Source organism: Sorex araneus, chromosome 5, assembly GCF_027595985.1.
Source record: "Sorex araneus isolate mSorAra2 chromosome 5, mSorAra2.pri, whole genome shotgun sequence".
NCBI lineage: Eukaryota > Metazoa > Chordata > Mammalia > Eulipotyphla > Soricidae > Sorex > Sorex araneus.
The window spans coordinates 119191311-119205506 of record NC_073306.1 but is presented as its reverse complement, the minus strand read 5'-3'; the positions used below and the strand labels follow the sequence as shown (position 1 = coordinate 119205506).

At 42.2% G+C, this 14196-nt stretch overlaps 1 protein-coding gene across 2 annotated transcripts in view; it reads left to right on the top strand.

Annotated features, from left to right (window-relative positions):
• LOC101544702 (ubiquinol-cytochrome-c reductase complex assembly factor 1) overlaps nucleotides 1-14196 on the top strand; it is a 98230-nt gene that overhangs the window by 14443 nt on the left and 69591 nt on the right. Inside the window, exons 3-4 of one of the 2 annotated variants that reach the window (XM_004612536.2) lie at nucleotides 4818-4913; nucleotides 6920-7027. In XM_004612536.2, the coding sequence (XP_004612593.1) occupies nucleotides 4818-4913; nucleotides 6920-7027 (204 nt within the window). The remainder of the gene's footprint in view (nucleotides 1-4817; nucleotides 4914-6919; nucleotides 7028-14196) is intronic. The other variant, XM_055140264.1, reaches the window with a different exon arrangement.

Sequence of the window (14196 nt, the reverse complement as noted above, 5' to 3'; positions counted from 1 at the left end):
ATGATTCATTCATTTATCCATTTTCTGTTAATAAGTATTTGAACTGCTTATAGTTTAGGTTTTTATTAATAGTGGTTCTGGAAACATTCTTGTACTTTCATTATTATTATTATTATTATTTTTGGTGGGCCACACCTGGCAGTGCTCAGCGGCTGCTCCTGGTGGTGCTCAGGGGAATCTTATGCAGTGCTAGGGATCAGTCTAAGGTTGGGTACATGCAAAACATGTGCCTTAACCTCTATCCTGTCTCTCTGTCTCTGTATCTTAAAAAAAAAATTAATGCAAAAGATAAGTTTGCAGGCAACACCAAGAGTGCTCAGGGGACCATGTATCAAACCTTACTCTGCCACTTGAGCCATATTCCCAACCCTCTGGTACATGATTTTTGGTGAACATAAATGCATATTTCTTTGCTGAGTCTTCTAGAATGGGCATACTTTTATCTCTAGGAGATACTGACAATTTTTCAAAGTGTACAGTTTTACACTTTACCAGCAACGTATGAGAATTCTAGTTGTTCCACATTCTTGCTAACAATTTTTGGGTCTCTGGTAGTAAATGGTCTTTAAGCATTTACTTATTTAATTTGTTTTGGGGCCATACCAACAATGCTCAGGGCTACCCATGGGTCTGTATTTAGGGATCACTCCTGGTAGTGCTCAGGGGATCATATGAAGTGATGGAAATTGAACCCTGATTGGCCTCATGTCTCACCTGCTGTACTATCTTTCCAATTCCCTTTATTTTATTTATTTATTTTTTTGCTTTTCGGGTCACAGCCAGTGATGCACAGGGGTTACTCCTGGCTCTACACTCAGGAATTACTCCTGGTGGTGCTGGGGGGCCATATGGGATGCTGGGAATCGAACCCGGGTCGGCTGCGTCCAAGGCAAGCACCCTACCCGCTGTGCTATCACTCCAGCCCCCACTCTCCAACTCCCTTTAGACATTTTATTTTGTTTTCATTTGGTTTTGGGGCCACACCTGGCAGTGTTTAAGACTTACTTAAGTAATTTTTGGGGGGTTGTTTTGGGTCATACTCAGAGATGCCCAGAGGTTACTTCGGGTTCTGCGCTCAGGAATTGCTCTTAGCAATACTCAGGGTACCATATGGACTGCCAGGAATCAAACCCGGGTCGGCTGTGTACAAGGCAAGTACCTTATTTGCTGTATTATCTCTCTGCCCTCCCCCCTTAAGCATTTAATTAATTGTTTTTTTGGATCACACCTAGCTGTGCTCAGGGCTTCCTCTTGGCTCTGGACTCAGGGATCACTCCTGGCAGTCTCGGGACCACAGGCAGCGCTGGGGCTCAAACCCAGGTGGCTATGAGCAAGGCAAGCACCTTAACCACTATACTATCTCTCCAGCCACCTCCCCCCCTTTTAAGCATTTTAGCCTGTTATATTTGGTCCTGTTCCTTGTTCAGTGAGTTTTCTTACTCCTCCATAAATTATGAACTACTGAATCTTAAAATGCTGACATCATAGCAGGTATATTGTGGCCATTTATTATAGGTTGGATGAAGTATGTGAATATGGTATTTGTGTGAATGAGGACAGAAAGGAAATAATAAGAAATAACCACACAGGTGCCTGAGTTTGTTCACTCAACAAATATTTGAATTTCTTTTTTTGGGGGGGTAGGTTGTTGTCCCACAGCCTGCTGTGCTCAGGGGCTGTTTCTAGCTCTGCTCAGGAGTGATCCTCAGGAGACATTATTAATACCCAGGATTTGAACCAGGGTTGGCTAATCCTCCTTTACTATATCTCTGGATCAGATATTTGTTTTTCCCTGTGTATAAATCACTACATTAGATTCTTTTTTTTTTTTTTTTGCTTTTTGGGTCACACCCAGCGATGCTCAGGGGTTACTCCTGGCTTTGCACTCAGGAATTACTCCTGGCGGTGCTTGAGGGAACCATATGGGATGCCAGGGATCAAACCCGAGTCGACCGCGTGCAAGGCGAACGCCCTACCCGCTGTGATATCGCTCCGGCCCCTACATTAGATTCTTACAATACACACAGTTCCATACCTCATGGGTGTTTTTGTTAATGGTGATAGAAAATAATCAAGTATGTAAATTTACATTTAATGAATAGTATAATGACTGAAGTTGTCAGGCCACTGCTATATTAAAGAATAATGGGATAAAGCTCTGAAGCACTGTCGTCCCGTTGTTCATCGATTTGCTTGAGTGGGCACCAGTAACGTCTCCATTGTGAGACTTTTAACTGTTTTTGGCATATCCAATATGCCACGGGTAGCTTGCCAGGCTCTGTCGTGTGGGCGGGATACTCTCGGTAGCTTGCTGGACTCTCCAAGAGGGACGGAGGAGTCAACCCGGTTCGGCTGTGTGCAAGGCAAACACCCTACCTGCTGTGCTATCGCTCTAGTCCAATGCGACAATAAATTTTTTAATTTGTTTGTGTTGGGGGCCACACCTGGCTGTACTCAGGGTGTACGTGTCACTCAGGAATCACTCCTGACAGGACTTGGAAAACCATATGGGGTGCTGGGGATCGAACTTGGGCCAACTATATGTAAGGCAAGGGTCTTACTTGCTATACTATTTTTAGACAAAATGGCTAGAGAAGGCATTTTTGAAATCAGATTTCAATTACAAAGGTATTTATTGATACATATTTAAAGAAAGGAAACACTGCTCTTTTTGAAAAACCATATGAAGCAGTGCTGAGGATCCCTAGGAATTGCTCGTGGTGTTACTGAAGGGAATATACAGCACTGAGGAGACCTGAGCCTCCTGCCTCGAAGCAGGTACTCAGCCCATCTCTTTGGCCTCAAGAGAAAAAAAAAAGATGTCTTTTGGGATGAAGGGAATCTTTTCTAGGGCATCAAGGGCAAAAGTGGATAATCCAGAAAGGCAAATGTTGTGTTTATAGACAAATATAAGAATGAGGAAACTAGGGGGCTGGAGCAATAGCACAGCCGGTAGGGCATTTGCCTTGCACGAGACCGACACGGGTTCGATTCCCAGCATCCCATATGGTCCCCTGAGCACCGCCAGGGGTAATTCCTGAGTGCATGAGCCAGGAGTAACCCCTTTGCATTGCTGGGTGTGACCCAAAAAGAAAAAAAAAAGAATGAGGAAACTAGTTTCATGTCCTTGGTCCCTAGGTGTTTCATTTCAATATAGTGTTAAATGTTAGCTCATAAATAATGGTCAGACACAAATTTGCAAGTAATAAGACAGTCGCAGAAGAGATCCATTGCTTACATCTGCAGCTATGGGCAAGTGAAAGATCACGTAACCTAGTGGAAGAACTTTACCCAAACTTAACCAAAGCACAAGTCTTTGATAGTGCTTCCTGGCTAGAGACATAGCTCAGAGGGTGGAGTGTGTGCTGTACTTGCAGAGGCCCACATTTAATCCGTTGGATCTCATCGTCACTTAAGCACTGTTAGGCATATCCCCTGAGCACAGACCTGGGAGTAGCCCCTGAACATCACCAGGTGTGACCCTCAAACCATAAACCAAAAAAAAAAAGAGTTCTTGGTTATGTTCTGGATGGGCCATTACACTGATATATGTGATGTAATGGGAAGGTGTTCTGTGTTTAGTCTGTGTTTTACAAAGCCTGCTTGATACCTATGAATTGAAGTATTCGTGTCCTTGGGACTGACCACAATTCTGACTAATGTTTAAGTATCCTTGTGTGGGAAGAAGAGTAAACAGTAACTTAGCACAATTAGAAATTCTATTTTTCCTTCCTTAGGATTAAAGGAAAACATGATTATTTTGTTTCATGTTTTGCCTCTTTTAGAAAAAAAGCAGCATTGCTCTCCACCTCCCTTTTATTGGAATGGTACTGTGAGATTACTGAGTTTGGAATCTAATCCTTTTGTTTTTATATGTGCAAAACATGTACTCAGCCCTTTGAGCTATCTTTCTGGCCTGGGCATTAGATTCTTAAAACTCATCCATAAATCTACTAATCTAGCCAAATAACTTTGATTTTATTTCTGGGTTGCACCTGCTGGTACTTGAAGGTGACTCTGGCAGTATGGTAGGGGGCTGCTTGTGGCAGTACCTGAGAGACCATGCCAAGTGCCAGGGATTTAATCCTGGCTTCCTGAGTGCAAAATGTGCTCTAGCCCTTTAAGCTTACTCTCCTGTCTGAGAATATTTTTATATAATACTTTCATATAATATGATAAAAATAATTTAAAAAATTTCTTTCTGGAGTGGCTGTATGCATTTATGTTTTTATAAGGAATCATACATATTTAAGTATTTATTCATGTCGGTAAAAGAATAATCTCTAATGTAAATAAGGATTTTGGGTGCTGATGATGTGTCCAGATAGACTCCTTGGCGGTTGCACTTGTGCCATCCTGGTTGGGAGTGTTTATCATCGGGATGGTTGTGTCTGTTGGGTGGGGCTAAATGGACTTCCTGCACACTTTCTGGGATCTAAAACTATTCTTTTTGGAGGGAATGGGATGGAAGGTGGGTCACACTGCTGTGCTCAGGGATTATTCCTGGCTGTGTTCTCAGGGATCACTTCTGGTGGTGCTTGGGGGACCATATGGGTGCCAGTGGTTAACTGTGTGCAGAATAAGCACCTTCCATGCTATACTATAGCTTAGACCCTGTGGACACTATTCTTGGTGCCCATCTTGGATCTTCTTGGTGAGTACATAACTAGTAACAGTTAAATAAGGTCAGCAAGATTTTATAGTTTTATTTTGAAGAAATTCTCAGCAGCTATTCAATATTGCTCACACACACACACACACACACACACACACACACACACACACATATATACACTTTTTTTTTTTTAATTTCCTAGTGGCCCCAGATGAGCCTGTCCTTAGCATGTGTTGGACCAGAACAGATTCCTGGACTAGACATGAAGACTAGTAGGAAGTATCATACCACGAAGAAGGTGAGGATTACTAGTGATTTCTATGTGTTTATAGCATGCTTTCTAAAGGCATTCTTTTTTTTCTTTTTTGCCTTGGTGTAGGGGGTGAGGATGGGGGTGTTTGGGCCACACCTGGCAGTGCTCAGGAGTTATTCCTTGCTTTTTGCTCAGGGGTCACTCCTGGTGGGGCTTGGGGGACCATACGAGGTGCAAGGGATTGACCTCTGGTTGGTTGCATGCAAGGCAAGTGCCCTGCCCACTGTTCTATCTCCCTGGCCCTTAAAACTTGTTTTAAGTTTTGTGAGTTCTTTATAACTCTTGGATATTAGCCCTCTGTCAGATGTGTAGTGAGCAAATAGTTCTCCTAGTCAGTAGGGTGTCTTTTAATTTTAGCCATTATTTCTTTTGCAATATAAAAGCTTTTAAATTCAGTGTGGTTCCTGGCTGGAGAGCTAGTTCTGCGGTTAATGCATAGGGCTGCTCCTGGCATCCTGGGAACTAGGGAGCTATAGACCTTTGGGCTCTCCCCAAGCCTCCAGTGTTAGTTGTTATTGCTGTTGCTGGGGCCGGAACCCATGGCCTCCTAGACAGGAGTGTGTATTCTACTGCTGAGCCGCATCCCTAGTCCCACACATTTGCTTTGGAGTTTTATTATACTGTTATTTGATTTAACTTACTGGGGTAACATTGGTTTATAAGATTGTAAATGTTTATTTTGTTCTAGGGGTACAGTGTTACCACACATATCACCAAAGTGCCAATATTTCTCTACCACTGTCTCTAGGACCTTTCTCGTCCACTTCCCCCTACCTTAGGTAACCTCAGTTCTGTTGTTAGAGTCTGAGGGTTTGTTTTCATGGCTCTTTGTTCCCGCTCTTTGTTTCTTTCTGTACCACATCTGGTGAGATCATCTATTATTAGTAATTTTTCTACTGACTTATTTACTCAGCATGACACCTCCAGTTTCAACCATAGTTCAGTGAAAAGAATGATCGCATTTTTTCTTGTAGCTGAGTAATATTCCATTGAGTAGATATAGCAGAATTTCTTTATCCATTCATCTGTTGTTGGGTTGTTTCTCGATTTTCACCTAGCAGTGCTCAGGAGCCACTCCCTGAGTGGCTGGGAGGGTCCCTCTTGGTATGGGGGAATCAGGCAGCCATGCAGTGCAGGAACATGTGCCAGCCTGTTGAGCTGTCTGCGACCTCCGTGTCTAGATCTTGGCTTTTGTAAATAGCGCTGCACTGAACATAAGTGTGTATAATCTTTTTGGGTTTGTATTTTTGTGTTCTTTGGAGCAGAATTGCTCCGTCTCATGTAGTAGTTTTATTTTTTTAAATATTTGAGGAATCATATTGTTTTTCCATAGAGTCTAAACCATTGTTTTACATTCCCACAAGTAGTCACGATGGTTCTTCCCCCCCCCCCCCACATATCCTCACCAATCATACTGTTTTTATAGTGGAAATATTTTTTTTTATGCTTTTTTGGGTCACACCTGGCGATACACAGGGGTTACTCCTGACTCTGCACTCAGGAATTACCCCTGGCCGTGCTCAGGGGACCATATGGGATGCTGGGATTTGAACCCGGGTCAGCTGCGTGCAAGGCAAACGCCCTACCCGCTGTGCTATTTCTCCAGCCCTATAGTGGAAATATTTTAAAACAATTTGTTTTGTTTTATGGGCGCCACGCCCAGCACTGGGGATGGGAGGAAGGGAGTGTGGGTAGTGTGCTCAGACCCTGCAGGGTGGTACTCAGGCCTGGCAGCAGGTGGGCTTGGGTGGAGAGACACTGTTCTCTCTTCTCCCTGAGGGGTGGCTAAAACCGTGGGTGGGGGAGTTACCACCAGAGTCACACCCTTCACCCCTCATGTGAGGGGCTTGCATACAGTCCAGGGATCTAACTCGGGGTGTCTTACATGTTGCATATGTATTCTACCACTTGAGCCATATTCTCTGCAAGCATATCCTTAAATTTTCTTCTCTTTTGCAACTAATTTGAGTGTTCTCCTTTTTGATAAATAGCTTTCTTCCACCAAGGATTCGAGACAACCTGCTGAGGAGAAGGTTGGCACCCTCACGAGGATAATAGAAGCCATGGGATTCACAGGACCTTTGAAGTACAGCAAATGGGTAAGATCTTTAAGTTCTTCTCATCTCTTTTTTTTTTTCAATCGATGCTTTCTGATCATAGGGGATTTTTAAAAGCTTTTCTTTTGCTTTTGTGACGTGCACACATTGTTTTGAGAGCTTCAATATAGTATACTTTATTTTGAGAGGTTCGGGTGTTGTCTCTGCTTCCTCTTTCCAATCCAGATCTGTACATTATGTGAGATTGAATTGTGTTCTCTCTTCCTTTAAAGTGATTCTTTTTTTTTTTCAAATATTATGTTTTTTTTTTTTTATTTTTTAAAAAATTTTATCACCATGTGGAAAGTTACAGAGTTCTCAGGTTTATGTCTCAGTTATACCATATTCAAACACCATCCCTTCACCAGTGCCCATATTCCACCACCCAAATCCCCGGTATACCCCCCGCCCCCCACCTCAACTGTATAACTGATGAATTTCACTTCATTTTCTCTTCACCTTGATTACGTTCCATATTTCAACACAAAACTCACTATTGTTGTGGGAGTTATATCCCCAAACAAGATAACCCTAATAAGGAGGCAATTTATAATTAGTTTTCCATTCAAAGATTGTATGTTTTCAGGTTTTAGAAAAGGTCGCGTGGCCGCGTTAGCGGCCGGGCGGCTCGGATGTATCTGTGGAAACCCCTGCTCCACAGATAGTGCCGCTCCAGTCCCGAATCCTGGAGCCGTGTTAGTTGCTGCTCAGTGTCTCCAGGGTTCCATCTGGAGAAGGTGTGCTGGCGGCACCTCCTCCTTCCGGCCCCCCGGTGTTGCTGGCCCCGATTCGGGTCCGGAGCATTGTCCGGGCCACGTTGCTCACCAGAATGCCTGCCGCTTCTCTGTCTAAAGTGATTCTTTAGAAGTATCTTGGTAGCAGGCAAGCCAGTTAAGCACTTTCTAGTCTCTTGGTAGTCTTTCTAGTCTCTGTTCTGTCCTATAGATGAATTCTTTGGAATTAAGTGGGCAGATGTTCTGATGGGCAGTTTTTTTGTGGAAATACTACTTGGTTCCCCAAGTCCCCCCAGAAGTGATCCCTGAGCACAGAGCCAGGAGTGAGTCCTGAACACTACAGCAGGGTGTGGCCCCCAAACAAAAAAACAAACAAAAAATGGAAGTATTACTCTGATTAATTTATGGGTTTTTTACTAAGTCTTTTTAGTGACTCTGAAGTTTTACTCATATTTTAGAACAGCTAATCAACTCTGTGACTTGTTGTAGTTTCTATCATGGAGGAATAGCTGTTGTCATTTCTTTTTTTTTTTTTTTTTGCTTTTTGGGTCACACCCAGCGATGCTCAGGGGTTACTCCTGGCTTTGCACTCAGGAATTACTCCTGGGGGTGCTTGGGGGACCATATGGGATGCCGGGGATCGAACCCGGGTGGGCCGCGTGCAAGGCAAACGCCCTACCCCCTGTGCTATCGCTCCGGCCCCCAGCTGTTGTCATTTCTAGTCAACTAGTGGCTTGTCACATTATATGCTATTTGGTAGCTGTGCTAAGTGAATGAAGGTCTTCCTTGCATCAAGTGCATTCTGCTCCTAGGTTTTTAAAACAGTGCTGCTAGGAGCCGGAGAGATAGTACAGTGGGTAGGGTGCTTGCCTTGCACGTGACTGACCTGGGTTTGATCCCTGGCACCCAACACAGTCCCTCGAACCCCACCAGAAGTGATTCCTGAGCATGGAGCCAGGAGTTACCCTTGAGCATTGCTGGGTGTGGGCAAAAACAAAACAAAACATAGAAACCCCCGCTCCACAGACAGTGCCGCTAATCACTTGAACTAATAAAACACTAGCTGTTTCTCAGCCAAGTTATCTCCTAGTACAACCATTTCTACCATATGACAGAAATGCCTTTTAGTGTTTAGGGTTACTATAAAGTTGGATGAGACTAAATACATATTAGTCACAGCAAGCTAATAGAAAAGCAGTAGAGAAACTTTCCTAGACTTGTATCATAAAATGAGCAAAGTAATACCAGTCACACCATTTTAGCAAGTTAAATTCAGATTTCAATTTCAGTTTCTTTTGTTCTATTTACCTGGCAGCGCTCATTACTCCTGTCTTTGTATTCGGAATTACTCCCAGCAGTGCACAGGAGACGCTGTGGTGCTGGGTTTGAACTCAGGTCTCCGGCATGCAAAACATGTGCACTAAGCCTTTGAGCTATCTCTTCAAGCCCTTTCAATTTTTTTTTATAATAATAGTTCTCTTTGTAACAATTTTCGTTTTTCCATTTCAGCAAGGAGGCTTCTCAATAAACTCTGAGTTTTTTTCCTCCTTTGGTGTGTGTGATGCCAGGGATTTAATCTATAATCTCTCTTTTACATGAATTCTGAAAAGTGAATTCTGTAAACTTTTTTTTTTTGGCTTTTTGGGTCACACCTGGCTATGCACAGGGGTTACTCCTGGCTCTGCACTCAGGAATAACTCCTGGCAGTGCTCAGGGGACCATGTGGGATGCTGGGAATCAAACCGGGGTCGGCCCTGTGCAAGGCAAATGCCCTACCCTCTGTGCTATCAGTCCAGCCCCGAATTCTATAAACATTTTGCTTGCAAGACGGTACTGAAGATATACATGCTAGATAATGATGTTTTTGAGATCTTAAGGTTATGTAGTCCCTCTGAATGATCAAATAATTACTAGTTATATCGTTCAAGTTTCTTTTGCCTCTTTTTTTGGTGAGAATAATAAATATATTTCTATTTCTTGCAAAAGTCTTCTCCTTTTAATGAGTTACTTTTTCCCCTCTCAAGTAAGAATAACAACAAAAAGGGAACGGGATTTTAGGAACTGGGGTGGCGGAGTGGGGGATGGGTTTGGGGTGCGGGGATCTTGAGATAATGGTGGATGGAAACGGATACTGTGGTGGGGATTGTGGTGTTGGAACTATGAAACCCTATCACTGACAGTGTTTTAAATCATGGTAACTCCAACTTAAGGAAGAAAAGGATAATACGGAGCTGTGACTTCAGTGATGAATCTCTGTTTAAAACTTTAATTTTCCTTTTTCTCTATCAGTTCAGATTTGATGGTTTGTTGATATCAGTACTTGAAATATTAAAAAAGATGAACATATTTTAATAGGATTTATTTTAGTTTCAGGTGTGCGGTATATTGATTTGGGGTTTGTGAACATTGCAAAGTGAATATTTTACATCGTAATTCTTTATTTTGGGGACCTCCCAAGCAGTGTTTGGGAGACTGTGGAGTGTTGGGGATCAAAATTGGGTCTTCTACATGTCTGGCATAGGAGAGGGCCAGAGGGAGACAGGAGGTAAGGTGCTTGCCTTGCATGCAGCTGACTCTGGTTTGAATCTCCAGTACCTCATATAATCCAAGCACTGCCAGGTGTAGCCCTGAGAACTGCCAAGTATGGCACAAAAACCCAGGGGTAGAGGGAAAAAAAAGTGGAGGGCCCAAGAGATAGCTCTAGGATTTAGCCATTGTTTTGCTTGATGTCAATCCCAAACTCTATATCTTTACTCAGTACTGCCAGGAGAGATCCCCAAGCAGAGAGCTGGGTTGAGCCCCAGACGCAGTCACACAACAAAAAAAATTGGTAGATTTGATTTTCTAATATCTTGTTAGAGTTGTATCTATGACATGTTCATGAAAGTTGTGTGTGGTCATATAGGCTTTCCCCCCCTCCTCTTCTAAAGAGTTTGTTGTTTTGGTTTTGTTTGGGGGCCATACCCAGCAATGCTCAGAGGTTACTCCTGACTCTGAACTAAGGAATCACTCCAGGAGGTGCTTAGGGGACTCTATGGGGTACTAAGGATTGAACCCAAGTAGTTCTTGTGCAAGAAGTATGACATGGCCCTTAAAGACTTTTGTTTTAATAATAGGATAATATTGTCCTGGGAAGTGTTTTTCTTCTTTTGTTTTCTGGAAGAAGTTGTGTAGATTTAGATGTTTGGTAGAATTCTACAGTGATGCTATTGTGTCTGGAGTTTTGTTTTGTTTTTGTGGGAAATTTGATAAGCAACGAGATGACAGTGATACAGTGGTTGATCCGATTATAGTTTCTGTAAATTTTATTGATACTCCAAAGAACCGACTTTGGATTCTTAGATTTTCTGTTTTAATTTTTATTGGTTTCTGCTCTTACCTTTATCATTCTTTCTCCTTGGTTTTAGATTTAATTTGCTCTTTCCTAGTGTGTGTGTGTGTGTGTGTGTGTGTGTGTGTGTGTGTGTGTGTGTGTGTGTGTGTGTAGGGGGACTCCCAAGCAGTGCTCAGAGGACCACCAAGGCCGCACACAGGGCTATTTGCAGATCCTTCAGGATTCTTATCTGGTAGTGTTGGGTGGTGGCATAGAATGCTGAGACCCCTTCATGTGAAGCATGTGCCTGTGACCCAGCCCTTTTTCTAGTGCCTAATCATGAATTTTGTTTAAATTTGGGCTTTTAACAAATGCCCAAAGGCAATAGAAATTGAGAACTGGTTTTCAGAAGGAATCTTCCCAATAGGGTGGGGTTAAGTGGGAGGGACACTGGGAAACTGGTGGAGGGAATCGGAAACTCTGGTGGAGGTCCAACGACAGATGACTGGATAAAGGATCTTGGCGCGCAAGTGGGGAATGTTTTACGTTTGAAACCCTACTAATAACAGCTTTTGTGTACCATGGTTCCTGAAATAAAACAAATTTAAAAAAAATTTTATTTATGGACCACTGCCAGGAGAAATTTCTGTGTGCAGAGCTAGGAGTAACCTGTGATTATCTCAGGGTGTGCCCCCCGAACAAGACAAAACACAATAAAAATATGGACTTCTATTGTTAAATTATTCTCCATATAAGAATATCTGATTTCCATTTGTTAAGTATTTGATTTTGTAGACTTAAAGTCTTGAACACATATGAGGTCTCAAATTAGCAAGTTAAAAAAAAAAATATATATATACATATATAAAATCAGACATAATCCTTCCTTAATTCATTATGAGTATTTCTGCCCATCAGAGACAGTTTTATTTAAAAAAAGAATAGTTGGGGCTGGAGCGATAGATAGGGTAAGGCATTTGCCTTGCATGCAGCCAACACAGGTTCGATTCCCACATTTCATATGGCCCACTGAGCACTGCCAGGAGTAATTCCTGAGCTAGGAGTAACCCCTGAGCATTGCCAGGTATAACCCAAAATGACAAAAAAGAAAAAATAAAATATACATACAATTATTGAATCATTGTGAATTGCAAAGTTACAAAGATGTTAAAATTGTGTTTCTAGCATACAGTATTCTAGCACCAATGAGATACTTTTTTTGACACTGGAGAGAATTGAAAAATATGAACATTTTGTGGTATTGAATATCCTGGTGACCCTTAAAAACATAGCTCAACTATAGTTCTATATTGATTATCCTTCAAATGCTTTTTTTGGGGGGGGGAGGTGATGGTCACAACAGCAATGTTCAGGGGCACTCCTGGCTCTGCACTCAGGAATAACTCCTGGTGGTGCTTGAGGGACCATATGGGATGCCAGGGATCGAACCTAGGTCGGCCAAATGCAAAGCAAATGCCCTCCCCACTGTGCTATCACTCTGGCCCCTTCAGTTGCTATTTAATTCTCAGTCTCTGCCTATATTTTTAGTCTGTATTTGAATTTGTATTTTTTAGTCTGTATTCTGTTCATATTTGAACCTGCCATTAAAAAAAGTTTCTAAAAGCCTTATTTTAATGTATTACTTTATTTCATTGTGTTCTTCAGAAAATTTATAAAAAATCATTAAGATCTTAAGATCTACAATTCATGTTTTTAATTATATATATTTTTATTAACATATAGTACAGTAAAATATACAAATCTTAAATATATCTCTAGTAAGTAAATTAAACGACTACTCAGATTAAGATTCTAAGAATTCGTATAAGTTTGGGGGATAATAAAGGGCGGATCCTTCTATATTTAAATTTTTTAGAATTCTGATGGGAATGATAGTATTACTGGTAGGGTGCTTGCCTTGCACACAGCTGACCCAAGTTTGATCCCTGCACCTTAAGTACTGCTAGGAGTGATCCCTGAGCACAGGTGATTGTGACCACCAAATTAAAAAAACACCCAAAAACCACACACATAAAAATTTTTAGAAGTTTTATTTTACAACTGTTTCCTGGGGCTGGAGCGACAGATCAGCAGAGCACAGGCTTTGTGTGCAGGAGGCCTGGGGGTTGATCCTTGGCACTGCATACCCCTTAGCACTGTGAGGGTATTCCCTGAGAATTACCTGTTATGACCCCAAACCTAAATAATAGCCTTGTATTAATCAAGCTATAAAATTTAGAAAGTACAGGAAAAAATTGCCTCTCCCTTAGTGGGAGGGGTAAAATGATACAATTGAGCTGTGGAGGTAGCTGGGAGGACTTGTGTGCAGGCTTTGCATGCCAGAGACCCTGGTCTGATCGCCAGCGCTGCACAGTTCCTGCGTCCTGCCGGAGCAAACCCTGACCTGGAGTGGGAGCAGCCTCTGCGCTCCACTGGGCTTATCACAAAACAAAACAAAATACAAAAACAAGGACTGCTTTTTGATTGATTGTTTGATTTTGGTCAGAAGAATTAATGATTTTTAATACAAGGGGTTTGGGATGGCAGAGTTTAATGGAGATAATACTAAACTGTGGTACAGAGGCTCACATGTGGTGAAATGGGTTTGGATTAAAGGAGAGGTATTATTGGGAAATGTCTTTTGAAGGTTTATGTTGAAATCCTGAAATAGGAAAATTGTGTTATCTGAATTGCTAGCTTTTTAAACTTTTTATTTTATTTATTTCTTTTTGGGTCACACCCGGCAGTGCACAGGGATTACTCCTGGCTCTGCACTCAGGAATTGCCCCGGCGATGCTCAGGGGACCATATGGGATGCTGGGAACTGAACCCGGGTTGGCCACATGCAAGGCAAACGCTCGACCTGCTGTGCTATTGTTCCAGCCCCAAATTTTTAATTTTTTAAAATTTAATTAAAAAAATTTTTTGGTAACACCCAGCATTGTTCAGGGTTTACTCCTGACTCTGTGCTCAGGGATCACTCCTGGCAGGCTTGGGGGAATCATATGTGGTGTAAGGGATGGAGCCCCAGTATATACTACATACTAAGCAAGCTCCCTACCCAGTGTACTGTCACTCCAGGCCCCCAATTTTTAATTTTTTTTTCTTTTTTGGCTCACACCTGG